Source organism: Rhinopithecus bieti, unplaced genomic scaffold (genome assembly GCF_001698545.2).
Source record: "Rhinopithecus bieti isolate Rb0 unplaced genomic scaffold, ASM169854v2 scaffold_26569, whole genome shotgun sequence".
Lineage (NCBI taxonomy): Eukaryota > Metazoa > Chordata > Mammalia > Primates > Cercopithecidae > Rhinopithecus > Rhinopithecus bieti.
In genome coordinates, this window is record NW_016811895.1 from 118,127 (window position 1) to 134,562 (window position 16,436).

The 16,436-nt window shown below is 38.6% G+C and overlaps 1 protein-coding gene across 1 annotated transcript; it reads right to left on the reverse strand.

The window, feature by feature from the left end:
• Positions 1-1,277: 1,277 nt before the first annotated feature.
• Positions 1,278-2,201, reverse strand: TAS2R41 (taste 2 receptor member 41). The gene has a single exon (XM_017895269.1). The coding sequence runs from the start codon at positions 2,199-2,201 to the stop codon at positions 1,278-1,280; it is 924 nt and encodes a 307-aa protein (XP_017750758.1).
• Positions 2,202-16,436: the final 14,235 nt, after the last annotated feature.

Below are 16,436 nucleotides of genomic sequence, written 5' to 3' on the forward strand. Positions count from 1 at the left end.
CTATCTTAGAGGCACTCATCTCTAAATAAATTTTTTTCCAAAATTATTTCTAAAATCATTTGCATAGTAATTGGAGCAAGTTATTTTAAAACAGTATTTAAACATAAAATTTTGAACAGGGTGGTTCCTTTTAAAACGACATTTAAGTAGTGTTTAGATACAAACTAATGATTTTTTTTAAGACAGGGTCTCACTGTGTTGCCCAGGCTGGAGTACATTGTTGCGATCACAGCTCATTGCAGCCTCTATCTCCTGGGCTCAAGTGATCCTCCCACCTCAGACTCACGAGTATCTAGGACCACAGGTGTACACCACCACACCTGGGTGATCTTTTTTTTTTTTTTTTTGAATTTTTAGTAGAGAGGAGGTCTCACTATCTTGCCCAGGCTGCTCTTGAACTCCTGAGCTTGAGCAGTCTGCCTGCCTCAGCCTCCCAAAGTGTTAGGATTACAGACATCACCACTTTCAGTCTAATGAAATTCCTAAGTCTTTTTCAGATTGAAAAGTACATGTTTATTCCATGCAGATGTGACTCTGTGACATATGCTTAAGGAAGAAAAGAAAGCCACAATGTGTCTTTTCTCTAAAGGAATGATAAACAAGAAAAAAGTCTGGCTACTACTCAGACTTCAGAGAAGAGAAAATTGAAGTCAGAAATGTTCATGAGAAAACAGACCGGGTGGTGTAAAGAAATCTTCCAGTACACTTAATAAAATTAAAACCAGATTATCCCAGTTTGTGTGGAGACAAAGTATCTTCATGCAGTAAAGGGCAATCAGAACTCACAGCCCAGGCCACTGCCTGCCACAACTGCCTGTCCCTTGGGGCTCTCATAGTAACCATGACATTTGTCCTCAAGAAGGCTGTCGCTTCCCTATCCACATCTCAGTTCAGCCATAGAGACAAATACTTGCTCTTAACTTTCTGAAAGGCAGTGGAGATGGAACGGCACAGTTAATCAACACTGTTAACCGAAGCCTTCCACATAACAAAGGGATACAAACATAAAGATAGCATGGCATGGTATTAACATCTTCTGAACTTCTGAGCAAGACTGGCTCTCTGGAATCCATGGGATTGCATCTTAATAATATTCCACAGAAGGGAAGCATGCTGAGAGTTCCCAGAATTCCTTGTCTCCTCCGCTTCCCAGAGGAGGCACCCCATAGCACGACCCAGTATTCATCTACCTATGAAAACACCTCCATGTCGGTGGGCCACAGCTCTGCCATCCTCACCTTTCTTTTCCGGGAGTCTAGATAAGGAGACCATGCCATCTAGGCCACCCAGAAGCCCCTTGCCAACAGCAGGAGCTGCCAGAACACACTTTGAAGCTTGAGGTTGTTGAAGATGAGAATGAAGGGATGGACAGATACGCTCAGGTAGACTGCAATTTGCCATGGCCAGTAAAAGTCGTTCTGCATGGAGATAAATTTTGTGGCATTAATGATCAGGGACAGAAAGGACAGAACATAAAGAATGAGAAAGGAGATGAGGAACTTCAGAGCTCTGGTGTGAGCCTGGGTGCTGGGGTCCTGCAGGCTGTGGCCGTTGTGCTGCATTCTCCAAGTATGCCTCCTCAGAGAATTAATTAGCAGCATAATTGAGACCAGAAAAACAGAACAAGGAATTGACCAGATGACCAGTTGCACGAACGGGAAATAGTAAATTTCTGTCGTTGTATTCCACTCGTAGGTCATGTTCCCAGAAAATTTTCTAATTAAAAATTGTTGATATGCAGAGTAGTTCACCCAAAACAACAGCAGGGCTATGATGAAGGAGATCAGGACAGAGCCCAACAGGAGCCAGGGCACCCACCCTGGGAACCTCCACTTCAGCCACAGGAAGATGGGGTGGGTGATGTTAGCAATCTTCACACAGAACAGGACGCTGAGCCAGCTGCAAAACCAGAAGGTGACTGAGTTCAGGAAGTGCCAGTGTAGATAGAAGAACTGTTGGCTGAGACCCCCAGAGTGCTTGACCACATGGGCAGAGTGATAGAAGTTGCACCCTGTCCCAACCAACTGCAGGTAGAAGCGGAAGTCACCCAAGCTAATGAGGATCATGTCCAAGGGTAGCAGCCTGCCATATCGCAGCCACTCCCTGCCCAGCACCAGCACAATGAAGCCATTTGCTGCAATCCCCAGAAGACTCAGCAGGCTAAAGAGCAACATGAAGAAGACCCTCAGTGCTGCTTGCATTCTGACCCCTCCTGCAGTCCCCACTTGAGTGCCTTGGTCCCTGGCCTCCTCCCTGCCCCTAGCCACAGTCCTGCTTTTAATCTTTCCTAGGAGTGCTAAAGAGTGGTCAGGCTCTGCATCTGAACCAGAGCTCACTTAAAGAGGAGGATGCTCAGGCTAAAGAGGAGAGGTGTGCTCTTGGCTCAGACAGGATGCAAATTTCTACTAGTGTCAGTTACCATTAGGCCTGCAAACTACTCTAATTTGCCTTGTCCAGTTTTGCCTGCATGCTGCCATGGTTAGTATCAATGTCTATGATTTGTCTGGGTCTCTGTGACTGAGTTCTATCCTCAGGCCATATGAATGCTCCTCTTCCCATCAGAACATTCTCAAAACTTTAAATGCAGAGACAAGTATAGGAGATACCTAGGAAAAATAGTGACACCAAAGAATTCTGTGTCAGCACTTCCCTGTCACACATCCACGCTTACCTTGCTGCCTTTGCGCACAAATCCCTTCAAAATCAAATACCTTTTCTACCTCTCCATCCAAATCTCTACTTAGATCCTCCATGAATCCCAAGATGTAAATGATAATTGTTTAAGCGGGTTTTGTATTTCCAGTGAGAGAATTCCTTATCCTGTGGTTGAGGGGCCTTCCGAAGCAGGACTGAGAGCCCCTGTTTCTTGCTGGGTGTTGGTGGGAGGCTGCTCTCTGGTCCTAGAGGTCTCTCACAGTCTCTGCCAAGTGAGCTGTTTCAGCATGGCCACTCACGTCAAGTCAGCAGTCTCTACAGGGAGTCTGCTAACAAGACGGGGTCTTAAATAACATAACACAATCATTGGAGTGACAGCCTATCACCTTTGCCATATTCTATTGGCTAGCAGCAAGTCACAGTCACCAACAACACTCAGAAGAAGGAGGTTACACAAAGGCCCAATACCAGGGTTGAGGGACAGGCAGGGCCACTTTACAGTCTGTCTGCCACCCCGAGGTACCCAAGGCATATGTGAGTCTAACACCAACATCAAAAAGAGGTCCCTATAAGACCATGTTGAAAGTAAAAATATTTCCTTTTAAAATATATCTACCACCTCACATAGTTCCTATTTTCAGTTTTTTCATGTATAGTGAGAACACTTAAGATCTACCCTCTGATGAAAGTTCAAGTATACAGTGCAGTATTGTTTACTATACTCATACTACCATACATTAGGTTTCCAAAGCATGTTCACTTAGCATAACTGAAACTTCATACCCCTTGACCAATATCTCCCCATTTCCCCTTCCCGAACCCTGGCAACCACCAATCTACTCTCTACTTCTGTGGGTTTGTTTTTTTAGATTCCACAAGTAAGTGAGATCATATAATACATGTATTTCTGTCTGGAGTATTTCACATAGTATAATGTCCTCCAGTTCTGTCTATGTTGTTGCAAATGGCAGAATCACCTTTTCTAAGACTGAATCATATTCCATTGTGTATGCACACCACATTTTCTTTGTTCATTCATCTGTTAATGGGGTTTTAGATTGTTTTCATGTCCTGGCTATTGTGAATAATTTTCAATGAACGTGGGAGTGCAGATATCTCTTCAGGATACTAATTTCATTTCCTTTGAATATACACCTAAAAGTGGAATTACTGGAACATAAGGTAGGTGTGTTTTTAATTTTCTGAGAAATCTTTATACTGTTTTCTGTAATTTATATTCCTGTCAACAGAGTGAAAGAGTTGCTTTTTTCTGTATTTTTGCCAACACTTGTTATCCTTCATCTTTTTGGTAACAGCCATTCTAACACATGTAAGGTGATATCTCATTGTGGTTTTGATTTGCATTTCTCAGTTGATTTGTGATATTAAACATATTTTCATACACTTTTTGTATTATTTTGAGAGATGTTATTCAGGTCCTTTGCCCATTTTAAAATCAGGTTATTTGGGTTTTTTGTTTGTTTTTGCAATATAGTTGAATAAGTTCCTTATATTTTTATTATTTGTTTTATTTATTTATTTATTTTTTCAGATGGGGTCTCACTATGTCACCCAGGCTGGAGTGCAGTAGCACCATTACAGCTCACTGGAGCCTCAAAGTAGGAAGGATGATCCAATCTTCCCACCTCAGCCTTCCGGGTAGCTGGGACTACAGGCATGCACTGCCACACCCAGTTAGATTTTTTTTTATTTTTTGTACAGACAGAGTTTCACTATGTTGCCCAGGCTAGTCTCAAACTACTGGGCTCATGCAATCTTTCTGCCTTGGCATCCTCAAATGTCGAGATTACAGGCGTGAGCCAGGGCACCCAGCCAAAGTTCCTTATATATTTTGGAAATAAACACTTATTACATATGTGGTTTATGAATTTGAGAGAATGGAATTCTCCCAATTTCCATTCTGCTGGTTGTTTTCTTTGCTTTGCAGCTTTTTATTTTGATGCAATCCCATTTGTCTATTTTTATTTAGCTGAATTCTTGCCTGTGCTTTTGGTGTAATTTTCTATAAGTCATTACCCAAACCAGTGTCAAGAAGCTCTTTTCCTATGTGTCCTTCTAAGAGTTTTATGATTTCAGGTCTTGCATTTAAATATTTAATATATTTTGATTTAACTTTACATATGGTGTAAGAAGAGGATCAAATTTCATTCTTCTGCATGTGGATACCCAGTTTTTCCAACCTCATTTATTGAGGAGACTATCTTTTCCCCACTGTGTATTCTTGTCACTTTGTCAAAAATCAATTGACCACAGATGTGTAGTTTTATATATGGGCTTTCAATCCTACTCCATTGGTCAATGTGTCTGTTTTTTTTTTTTTTTTTTTTGCCAGAACCATGCTGTTTTGATTGCTATCGTTTTGTAATATATTTTGAAATCCAGTAGTGTGATACATACAGCTGTGTTCTTTTCAGTCAAAATGGCTTTAGTTATTCAGGGTCCTTTGTGATTCCACATGAATTTTAGGATTTTATTTCTATTTCTGTGAAGAGTGATATTGGAATTCTTATAGGAGTTACATGAAATCCGTAGATTACTTTGGATAGTTTGGATATTTTGACAATATTTATTTTTCCAATCCATGAACATAAGATATTTTTCCATTTATTTGTGTCCTCTTCAATTTCTTTCATCAGTGTTTTATGTTTCAGTATACAGATCTTTCACTTCCCCGGTTAACTTTACTCCTAAGTATTTTATTTTTTATGCTATTATAAATAGGATTTTTTCTTAATTTCTTTTTCAGTTTATTGCTAGTGCATAGAAATGCTTCTGATTTTTGTAAGCTAACTTCATATCCTGCAACTTTACTAAATTCATTCCATTTTAATAGTTTTTGGTGGTATCTGCAGGATTTTTTATACATAAGATTGTATCATCAGCAAACAGAGAAAATTTTACTTCATCCATTCCTATTTCAATGCTTTTTATGTTTCTCTAGTCTAATTGATCTGGTTAGGGTATCCGGTATCATGTGGAACAAAAATGGTAAGAGAAGACATTCGTGTCTTATTCCTGATATAAGAAGAAAAGCCTTCAACTTTTCACAGTTGAGTACGACATTAGTAGTGGGCTTATAATATAGGGTCTTTATTGTGTTGAGGAGCATTCCATCTCTTTTTTTTTTTTTTGAGACAGAGTCTCACTCTGTCTCCCAGGCTGGAGGGCAGTGGCGCAATCTCCGCTCACTGCAAGCTCTGCCCCCCGGGTTCATGCCATTCTCCTGCCTCAGCCTCCCAAGTAGCTGGGACTACAGGTGCCTGCCACCATGCCTGGCTAATTAGCCGGGCGAGAGAGCATTCCTTCTAAACCTAATTTGTTGACAGTTTTTACCATGAAAGGATGTTAAATTTTATCAAATGCCTTGTCTGACTCACTACTGAAATGGTCATAAGATTTTTATCCTTCATTGTATTAATCTGGTGAATTACATGTATTGATTTCTGTATTTTAAACCAACCATACATCCCAAGGATAAATCCCACTTCATCATGGTGAATGATCCTTGGAATATGCTGTTGAATATGATTGGCTAGTATTTTTTGAGAATTTTTGCATCTATGTTCATTAGTGATATTGGCCTGTGGTTTTTTGTATTGTCTTTGTCTAGTTTTGGTACTAGGGTAATGCTCACCTTGCAAAGGGAATTTGGAAGTATTTCCTCCTCTTCAATTTTTTGAATAAACTTGAGAAGGATTGTTAAAAGCTCTCCTTAAATATTTGGTAGAATTCTGATGTGAAGCCATATGGCCCTGGGCTTTTCTCTGACAGGACACTTTTAATAATGACTCGATCTTCTTACTCATTATTGGCCTGTTCAAATTTCCAATTTATTTATGACTCAGTCTTGTTATGTTATATGTTTCTAGGAATTTATCCATTTCTTCTAGGTTGCTCAATTCATTGGAATATATTGTTTATAGTAGTCTTTTATGATCCTTTGTATTTCTATGTTATTAATGGTGATGACTCTTATCCCTGCTTTTATTTATCTGACTCTTTTCTCTTTTTTTCTTAGTCTAGAGAAGGGTTTGGAAATTTATTGTTTGTTTTTGTTTTTTGTTTTTGTTTTTTGAGATGAAGACTTACTCTGTCGCCCAGGCTGGAGTGCCATGGTGCAATCTCGGTTCACTGGAACCTCTGTCTCCTGGGTTCAAGCAACTCTCCTGCTTCAGCCTCCCAAGTAGCTGAGATTATAGGCACATGCTGCCATGTCAAGCTAATTTTTGTATTTTGAGTGGAGACAGGATTTCACCGTGTTGGCCAGGCTGGTCTCAAACTCCTGACCTCAAGTAATCCACCCACCTTAGCCTCCCAAAGTTCTGGGATTACAGGCATAAACTACCACGCCCAGCTGTTTACCTTTTAAAAAACCAATTCTTAGTTCCATTGATCTTTTCTATTCTCTATTTATTTATTTCTGCTCTGATCTTTGTTATTTTCTTTCCTTCATTCTGCTAACTTTAGGCTTCGTTTGTTATTCTGTTTCTAGTTCCTTGAGGTGTAACATCAGGTTGTGGATATGCTATGGCTCTGTGCCCCCACCCAAATCTCATCTCAAATTGTAATTCCCACATGTCAGGGGAGGGGCCTGATGGGAGGTGATTGAATCATCAACCCCGGACTGCCCACCTTGCTGTTCTCATGATAGTGAGTGAGTTCTCACGATACCTGGTTGTTTGAAAGTGTGTGGCACTTCCTTTCTTCTCTCTCTCTCTCTCTCCTGCTCTATCATGGTAAGACGTGCTTGCTTCCCCTTCACCTTCTACAACGATTGTAAGTTTCCTGAGGCTTCCCAGTCGTATTTCCTATTAAGCCTGGGGAAGTGTGAGTCAATTAAACCTCTTTTCTTCATAATTTACCCAGTCTCAGGTAGTTCTTCATAGCAGTGTGAAAACAGACTAATAAAGTGTTTATTCGACATCTGTCTTCTTTTTCTTTTTGAAATGGAGTCTTGCTATGTTGTTTATGCTAGTCTCAAACTCCTGGACTCAAGCAATGCTCCCACCCATGCCTCTACAGTGACTAGGATGATAGGCACACATCATCACCACCTGACTCTTTTTCTTTTTTTGATATAGGCATTTATTGCTAAAAACTTCCCTCTTAGAATTGCTTTTTCTGCATTCCATAAATTTTGGTATGTTGTGTTTCCATGTTTATTTCTCTCATTTTTTAATTTCCCCTTTAATTTATTCTTTGACCCAATAATTATTCAGGAGCACATTGTTTTATTTCCACGTATTTGTTAATTTTCCATGATTGTTCCTGTTATTTATTTCTAGCTTCATACCATTGGGGTAAGAAAAGATACCTGATATAATTTCAATCTTCTTAAATTTGTTAAGACTTGTTTTGTGGCTTAACATACAATCCAGTCTCTCCTGGAGAATCTTCTGTGTGCAGTTGAAAAGAATGTGTATTCTATTGTTGTTGGGTAGAAAGTTCTGTATATCTGTTAGGTCCATTTGATCTGAAGTGCAGTTCAAGTCTAATGTTTCCTTTTTGATTTTCTGTCTGGCTAATCTTTCCAATGTTGAAAGTGGGTTATTGAAATCTCCTACTATTATTGTGTTCTGCTATATGTCTCCTCAAGATTTATTAATGTTTGCTTCATATATTTAGGTGTTTCAATGTTGGATGTATATATATTTACTCTTGTTAGATACTCTCAACAAATTGATCTCTTTACCACTATATAATGACTTTTTTTGTTTCTTTATATAGTTTTTGACCTAAATTTAGTCTATTTTCTCTGAAATAAGTATAGCTACTCCAGTTCTTTTTGTTTGTTTCCATTTGCATGGAATACATATATATATATATACACACATATATATACACATATATATACACATATATATATACACATATATATATACATATATATGTATATACATATATATATATATATATATATATATATATATATACATATATATATATATATATTGAGATGCAGTCTTACTCTGTTGCCAGGTTGGAATGCAGTGGTGCTATCTTGGCTCACTGCAATCTCCACCTCCTGGGTTCAACAGATTCCTCTGTCTCAGTCTCCCGAGTAGCTGGGACTACAGGCATGCACCACCATGCCTGGCTAATTTTTTGTATTTTAATAGAGACAGGGTTTCATCATATTGGCCAGGATGGTCTCGATCTCCTGGTCTTGTGATCTGCCCATCTTGGCCTCCCAAAGTGCTGGGATTGCAGGTGTGAGCCACAGTGCCCAGCTGGAATATCTTTTTTTACACCTTCACTTTCAGTCTAGGAGTTTCCTTTAAGGTGAAGTGAGTCTCTTGTAGGCTGCATATAGTTGGATCTTTTTTAAATCCATTCACTCACTCTCTGCCTTTTCATTAGACAATTTAAACCATTTACATTCAAAGTAATTATTGATAGGTAAGAACTTACTAGTATTATTTTTTATATATTTTTTTTTTGTTTTGTAGATCATTTGTTCCTTTCTTTCTCTATTGCTTTTTTCCTTTGGATTTGATAACTTTCTTTAGTGGTATCCTTTTATTTTTATCTTTTCTATATCTATTACAGGCTTTTGCTTTGTGGTTACCCTGAGGCTTACATAAAACATCTTATACTGATAACTGGCTAGTTTAAGGTGGTGACAACTTAATTTCAATTTCACACACAAACTCTACACTTTTACTCCTCCTTTCACATTTTGTGTTTTGGTGGACAATTTAAATTTTTAAAATAATCTGCATCCTTTACAAATTATTACAGCTTTATTTTAATATATTTGATTTTAACCATTATAATAGAGACATATTTTATTTTCCCACTGCCATTTCAGTATTACAGTGTTCTCAATTTGACAATGTACATATATTTACCAGTGAATTTTATACTTTTATATGTTTTTATGTAGCTAATTAGTGCCCACTTTTTTTCAGCTCAAAGAGCTCCCTTTAGCATTTCTTATAAGGCAGAGCAAGTGGTAATAAAATCTCTCAGCTTTTGTTTGTCTGAGAAAGTTATTATCACCCCTTCACTTGTGAAAGCTAATATTGCTGGGTATAGTATTTTGGGTTGCCAATTATTTTCTTTTGGGATTTTGAATATATTATTTCACTGTCTTCTGGTCTGTGACATATCTGCTGAAAAATCTACTGATAATCATATGGGGATTTCCTTGCACATAAAAATTTGCTTTTCCTTGCAGCTTTCAAAACACACTTTGTCTTTGACTCAACAATTTTATTATGGTATGTCTCCATATTGCTCCATTATTTAGATTCATTTGGTATCCTGTGGGCTTCCATAATCTGGATTTCTATTTTCTTCCTGAGGCTTGGAAAGTTTTCTGCCATTATTTTTTAAATATGTTTTCTGTCTCTTTGTCTCTCTCTGCTCTTTCTGAATCACTAGTAATGCAAAAGTTGTTACACTTGATGGTGTCCCACAAGTTTCTTAAACTATCCTCACCCTTTTTTACTCTTTTTTTCTTTTTCCACCTCAGATTGTATGATTTCTGATGATCTATCTTTAAGTTCACTGATCCTGTCTTCTGTTTGTGCTATTCTGTTGTTGAACTCCTCTACTGAAATTTTCAGTTTAGTTACCCTATTCTTCAGCTCCACAATTTCTGTTTGATTTTTTTCAATAGTTTTTATCTCTTCGTTAAAATTCTCAGTTTGTCCTTATATTGCTCTCTTGATCTTGGTGACTATTTTTGTGACCATTATTTTCAACTTCCTGTTGAGTAAATCACTTATTTCCCTTCATTCATTGTCAGTTTCTGGAGATTTATTTTGTTCTTTTATTTAGAATATATTTCCTTGTTTCTTCATTGTCAATGACTCTCTGTTGGTTTCTATGCGTTAGATAAGATAACTACCTCTCCAAGTCTTGTCAAAAGTATCTTGTGTAGAAATATCACAAAAGCCTTGTGTAGAAGTGCAACACCAATCCATCTGGAGAGATATTTAAAGCTATTTCTTAAATCTCTGTGTTTGGTGGGCCCCTGGGGCTTAGAATGAACCACATCCTGTTATAGCCCGAGATCAGTAAAGTAGGAGCCAAACTCTCTAGATGTAGCTGGAAAGGTTGGGCTATTGGGTGTGTGTTTCAGTTCTTTCTATCTTCATGGTGAAGCTAAGCACAGGCATTTATCTCCCACTCTTTCTGCAGTAAGTCAAGGACAGAATCTGTGGCAAATGCCGGTACTCACATTCAAGCTGCACCCTCTGATCCCGCGAAGATAGCTGCTGGAAACAGGTCCATCATATGTATGTCCACTTCCTTGTTTTCTGTGGTCTAATGTCACTCAGAAATGCAAAGCTCCATCAAATTTCAAAGTGAGGTTGTTAAAAAGACAGTCCCTTAGGTGAGAACTATATAAGTTGTGGCACTCAGTGTAAGATCAAACTTCTTCCAGGAAGAATGTGTAAGTCTGGATTTATTACTGGAGTGGGAGAGCCAGAGAGAAGCCTGTGAAGCTCTGGCTCCAGCTGCAGGAGGGCTATTTTAGTGTTTCTTGTTACTTCCTCAATACAATTTTTTTAGAAGCTAAGCTATCAAATAGCCACTGGAAATGTGTTTCATAAGCCCCTTCTGGAGAGAAAATGAAAGCTGCACATTCCTGCTCCTTTTCTGCATTGTTCCAAGGGGGCGTAGCTCCTGGAAGTGTTTGTATGCCTGTTTAAAGCCACCTCTGTTTTGTAATCTAGGGATACTCATATATGCCTAGTCCCTTCCTCTCCTAGAGCTAAGAGGTTTAGGATGCAATCCCTTGGTTAGAAGCTGTAAAAGTTGGGGTGTTCAATGTATGGACAAACTCCTTCCAGAAGACATCAATAGACCTGGAGTTATCCCTCGGATGACCTGTAGGAAGTACCAAACTGCTTCTCAGACTGCCAGAGGAATAACATTTGGCTCCTCTGTAACTCCCCAGTGCAGGTTAGTTAGAAGCCAGGCCAGCAAGTAGCCACTGAAAGACTATCATAAGCCCCTTTCAGGGAGAAATGGGGCTGCATTTTTCAAGCCTCTTCTCTGTACTGCTCCTGAGGAAAGAAGTGCTTGTAACTGTTTGTGCACCCACATAAAACTGCTACTTCTTTCCTGTGGTCTACACAAACATGCATATGACCATCTCCTTTGCTCCCAGAGCTAGGAATGTAGTCCCTTGGATGGAATCTATAAAAGCTGGGACACTCAATGTGTGGACAGACACACATTTCTTCCAGGAAGGACTAATAGACCTGGAGTTATCACTGATGTGAACCAGGAGAGAAGACTCTGGAAGCAAGTACATATCTGCTTCTCAGGTTGGGAGCAGTGGGTTAATATTTGTCTCCATTTTTAACTCCCCAGTGCAAGTTAGTTAGAAGCCAGGCCAACAAGTAGCCACTGAAAGAATATGTTGTAAACCACTCCTAACAAGAAAAGGAAAACTGCATTTTTTAAAGCCCAGTCTGCACTGTTCCCAGGGAGTAAAGCCCCTTGGAATGTCTGCGTATCCATATCAAATCAACGCATGGTTAGAGAGACTCATGTGTGTCTAGTCCCCTCTGCTCACAGAGTTGGTGAATTAAGAATCAAACCACAGAGAACTTTAGAGTTAAGGTGTCATATATGAAGTCTAAACCCTTCTCTGCACAGAAAGCAGCTGGGTGTTGGGGATTCCTTTCTTGATTGTGTGGCACAGTGCCTGGTTGGGGTCCGTGCTCAAGTGTACCTACAGCTTTTCTACCTGTTCAATATGAATGTTTTCTCAGTTGTCCAGTGGACAGAAGTCACTCAACTGGTGTCTGACTTTCTCTCAGAGGAAACTGATCTGTGAATAGAAGTGTACTTGGTGCATCCAGGGTGGAGGGAGAGTCAGGAACTTTCTGTTCCACCACGATGGTAATGCAATTCCACCATCCTTTTCATTTCTGATGAATTGTTGTAATGTTTCCTCCTTCCTTTCTGATTTTATTCATTTGAATCCTCTCTCTTTTTTGAGGTAGTCTAGCTAAGGGCTTAGCAATTGTGTTTTCTTTTTAAAACACCTGACAATGAGTTTTATTTCATTTTTCCATTGTTTTTTTATTGCTACATCATTTATTTATATTCTAGTCTTTATTATTTCCTTCCTTCTGCTAACTTTGGGCTTAGTTTGTTCTTTTCCTAGTTCCTTGAGGTGTAAAATTAGGTTGTTTATTTGAGTTATTTCTTCTTTTAATGTATTTATCACTATAAATTTCCCTCTACTACTGCATTCCTCTAAGTGTTGGTATGTTGTGTTTTTGTTTTCATCTGTCTTGAAATACTTCTCAGATTACCTTTTGATTTTCTCTTCGACTCAATAATTATTCAAAATGTGTTTAGTTTCCATGTATTTCTGAATTTTTTTGTTGTCTTACTGTTATTGACCTCTAGTTTAATTTTTGTGGTCAGAACAGATAGTTGGAATAATTTCAATCTTCTTAAATGTGTTAAGGCTTATTTTGTGACCTAACATGGGACCTATCCTGGAGAATGTTGCATGTCCCTTGAGAAGAATGGGTGTTCTGCTGTTCTTGGGTGAAAAGGTATACTTAGTCTGTAGTGTTGTTCAAGCAAACTCTTTATTCATTTTTGTCTGAATGTTCTATTCATTATGTTAAGTCAGTTATTGAAGTCTCCTACTATTATTGTGTTGCTATTAATATTGTCTCAACTGTCAATATTTGCTTTATATATTCTGAAGTTGAGCACATATATTTTTATCATTATCTTATCTTCCTGTTGAGTTGGCCCTTTTATTATTATATAATGACTTATTTGTCTCTAGAGACAGTTTTTTAGTTAAATTCTATTTTGTTGGGTATAAATATAACCACTCCTGATTTCTTTTGGTTACTATTTGCATGAAATATCTTTTCTATCCCTTCAGTTTCATCTTATGTGTGTCTTAAAGTGATATCTTATAAACAGCGTTATCTCTGGATCTTGTTGTTTTTAATTTATTTGCCACTCTTTGCCTTTTTATTGGGTAGTTTAATCCATTTTTATTTAAAGTAATTATTGATAGCTGAGGACCCTTTTGCAATAATGTCAAATACAGCAATAATTGTTCTTTGTTTTACTGTTATTTTGTTACTCTCTTCCTCTTTTGCTGTCTTGCTTTGTCATTTGATGATTTTTGTAGTGTTTGCTTTAACTCTTCATTTTTTATGTTCCCTTTATATTTGTGTATCTTTCATAGGTTTTTTTCTTTGTGGATAACTCGAGGTTTATATAAAATACCTTGTAGTTTTAAGTATCTATTTTATATTAACAAGTTAACTTCAACTGCATATTAAAATTCTACATTTTTACTTTCCCCACCCATACTTTGTGCCTTTGTAGTCAATGTGCTTCTTTTTGTTTTTTATTTTATTTTATTTTATTTTTGAGACAGTGTCTCGCTCTGTCACCCAGGTTGGAGTGCAGTGGTGTGATCTCCACTCACTGCAAGCTCCACCTCCCGGGTTCACACCATTCTCCTGCCTCAGGCTCCCATGTAGCTGGGACGACAGGCACCCACCACCACACCCGGCTAATTTTTGTATTTTTAGTAGAGATGGGGTTTCACCGTGTTAGCCAGGATGGTCTCGATCTCCTGACCTCGTGATCCGCCCGTCTCGGCCTCCCAAAGTGCTGGGATTATAGGCATGAGCCACCGCGTCCGGCCTGCTTCTTTTTATATTGTGTATCCATTAACAAATTTTTATCTTTTAACTATTATATTAGAATTAAAAGTAATTTCTATACCATTATTACAGTGTTACATTATTCTGTATTTGTCTACATATTTGCCCTTACTGGTGCTATCTATGCTTTCATATATTTTTTCATTGCTGTGTAGCACATTTTTATTTCAATTTGAAGAACTCTTTTAGGCATTTACTGTATGGCAGATCTGGTGGTGATGAACCTTCGCAGTTTGTATTTGTCTGAGAAAGACTTTACCTCTTCTTCATTTAAAACAAAACAAAATAGTCTTGTGGGATGTAGTACTCTTAGTTGGAATTTTTCTCCAGTGTATGGAACATACCCAACTCTCTTCTGGCAAGACCTTTGCTAAGAAAATTGTTGATAGTTTTATGGGTGTACTGTTAAGTATGATAGCTTTTCTCTTGCTGCTTTCAAAATTCTCTTTGTCCTTGACTTTTAACAATTTGATTATAATTTGTCTTCATGTAGTCCTCTTTGGGTGAAAATTTTTTAGTGTTCTTTGAGTTTTGTGAATCCAGATGTCTGTTTCCTTCCCAAGATTTGGGGTGTTTTCAGCCATTCTTTACTTAAATATGTTTTCTGTCATCTCTCTCTTTCTCTCTATTTTCCTACCAAGACTACCATTCTGTTTATATTTGTTTACCTGATGGTGTTCCATAAATCTCATAGGTTTTCTTTACTCTTTTTCATTCCTTTTTTCTATATTCTTCTATGATTGGATAATTTCAAATGATCTGTCAAGTTTGCAGACTTCTGCTTGATTAAGTGTTGGGGAAGCCAGCCCCACACTACCCAGCGGGTACCCCAAGTCCGGCAGAGACAAGGGAGTTAGAAAGAGACAGAATAAGCATTTAAAAGGTAGGTCCAGGGGACGGACCGGAGCATCGGAGGCTTGCTCAGTTGGAGGCTTGCTCACCGCCCAGAGCTCTCGGCTTGGCCCAATTTATTGGTTTACAAGCTCTTTGTTCTTAGGACAGATGGGAGGGGGAGGAAGTGATGAGGAAAAGGATTAATCAGTGAAGGAGAACTTGTGAGTCATTCGATAAGATGTATAGCAGTGGCGGTTTCTGTGAATTTCCTTGAGCAAAGGCATGTCTCTAAACTACTTAAGATCTTTAACTTATCAGGACTGAAACAGGTGGGAGCAGATTTCAGGAGGAGCCAGGACGTTTGATTATACTCCACTGCTTCAAGGGAGTGTTATCTCCCTGAGAAACCTGTGGAATGCCGCTGAGCAGTTATGCTCTCAGGGCATAAAGACATGAAGGCAATAAGGAGACTTTTCTCCTCAGAGGCAGCCCATGGCTTCCCATGGGTGTCTCACAAAGGGGAGACCAACTCAACTGGCACCCCAGAAACTCTCTTTCCCACAATTAAGTCTGCTGTTGAGGCTCTCCATTACATTTTTCATTTCATTAATTATATTCTTCAACTCTAGAATTCTTGCATGGTTCCTTTTTATGATTCCTGGATCTTTTTTGAACTTGTTTATGTATTATTTTCCTGATATTGTTGCATTGTCTGTGTTATCTTGTGGCTCACTGAGCTTCTTTCAAATAATTATTTTGAATTCTTTGTCAGGTAGGTTGTATATATCCAATTATTTGAGGTTGGTTACTGGAAATTTATTGTGTTTCTTTCGTGATGTCATGTTTCCTTGGTTTTTTATGTTCCTTTTAGCCTCGTGTTGATGACTGCACACTTGAAGGAGCAATAACCTTTTCTAAACTCTAAAAACTGGTTTAGGTGGAGAAAGAATTTTATATATGGGTGGGTTTTAGGGTGCTGGCAGGGTGGCATGCAACAGCTCCCACATGGGTGTAGGAGAAATGGTAGCTCCAGCTTCAAGGTAGTATGGTAAATTTGTGCCCAGTGTAAGAGCGGAGTATCACATGGTATGGACTCTGAATAGCTCCATCAGCTGGAATCGTCATTGGCAAAAACTGCAAGGGTCTTTGGTGGGAAAAGCTGCAGGTGTCTGTGGTTACAGCAAAAGCTGCTGGAGTCCTCAGTGTTAAAGGTTGCTGAGATCCTCCTTCCCTCCTTTACCCCAGTGGGGA